This window comes from Galeopterus variegatus, unplaced genomic scaffold (assembly GCF_000696425.1).
Source record: "Galeopterus variegatus unplaced genomic scaffold, G_variegatus-3.0.2 Scaffold3162, whole genome shotgun sequence".
In the NCBI taxonomy this organism is placed as follows: domain Eukaryota; kingdom Metazoa; phylum Chordata; class Mammalia; order Dermoptera; family Cynocephalidae; genus Galeopterus; species Galeopterus variegatus.
The window spans coordinates 124,003-124,908 of record NW_007729273.1 but is presented as its reverse complement, the minus strand read 5'-3'; the positions used below and the strand labels follow the sequence as shown (position 1 = coordinate 124,908).

The 906-nt window shown below is 68.4% G+C and overlaps 1 protein-coding gene across 3 annotated transcripts in view; it reads left to right on the top strand.

Moving 5' to 3' along the window:
• Window positions 1-719: 719 nt before the first annotated feature.
• The window catches only part of GLRX3 (glutaredoxin 3), a 33,802-nt gene continuing 33,615 nt past the window's right edge, over window positions 720-906 (top strand). For all 3 annotated transcript variants that reach the window (XR_551343.1, XM_008584161.1, XM_008584162.1), the window contains exon 1: window positions 720-837. Coding sequence is in view for 2 of the 3 variants with exons in the window: in XM_008584161.1 (XP_008582383.1) it covers window positions 749-837 (89 nt within the window). In the remaining variant the exon portion in view is untranslated. The remainder of the gene's footprint in view (window positions 838-906) is intronic.

The following is a 906-nucleotide window of genomic DNA, read 5'->3' as shown; positions in this document are numbered from 1 at the left end:
GCTGCTGAGGTTTCCCTGGAGGCTGAAGTTACTACAGGAACCGAGGAGATTACCCAGGCCAGGAAGTGTGTGGGAAGCATGGGAGGGGGTGCAGAGGACACCATCTGGAGGGACAGCTTAGGGGATGCCAGGAAAGCCAAGGAAGGCCCCGAGGTAAGAGGGGCAGTGGGGGCCTGGAGGCCCCAGTGGGAGGGATGCGGGGTCCTGGAGCAGTGCCCGGGGGCAGCAGACCACCCAGGCCCTGCTGCTCCGAGGTCACACAGGCTGGTGGTCCGCGCAAGGGCTGCGGCGAGGCGTGGCACTGCGGGGGCGGGGGCGGGATTCGGGTCCTCCAGGACTAAGTTGGAAGCGCCCTGTCAGTGTTGGGGTTCACAGACGGCGCCACCTCCTGTTCGGTGACCTTCCAGTTCACCCACTTTGTGCAATGTCATTTAAGTAGTTTCCACATTGCTAAACTTACAAACCTGACCTCACGTGCGCTCACACGTCTCATACACGCACACACCCCCTTCTAGTACAGGTTGCGGCTGGGCCCAGGAGCTGCAGGAGCCCCAACAGCGGCAGCCCAGACAGCCGGGAGCCCCCACATCCGCCAGCCGGAAGCCCCGCCCGCGCGGCGGCCGCGCCTGCCCTTCCGCAACCTCTGCAGCGCGGGCCGCGGGCCGTGGGCGGTGGGCGGGCCGAGGGCGGGGATTCTCGCGCGCAGCCGCGTCCCCGCACTCGATTACTCTTGTCTGGCGGCGGCAGCATGGCGGCGGGGGCGGCTGAGGCGGCGGCGGCCGTGGTGGAGGTCGGCTCCGACCGGCAGTTTGAGGAGTTGCTGCTCCTCAGAGCCAAGTAAGCGGGGCGGCGAGCGGCGGGAGTGAGGCGGCGAGCGGCGGGGTCGGGAGCCGGACCGGCGGGGGC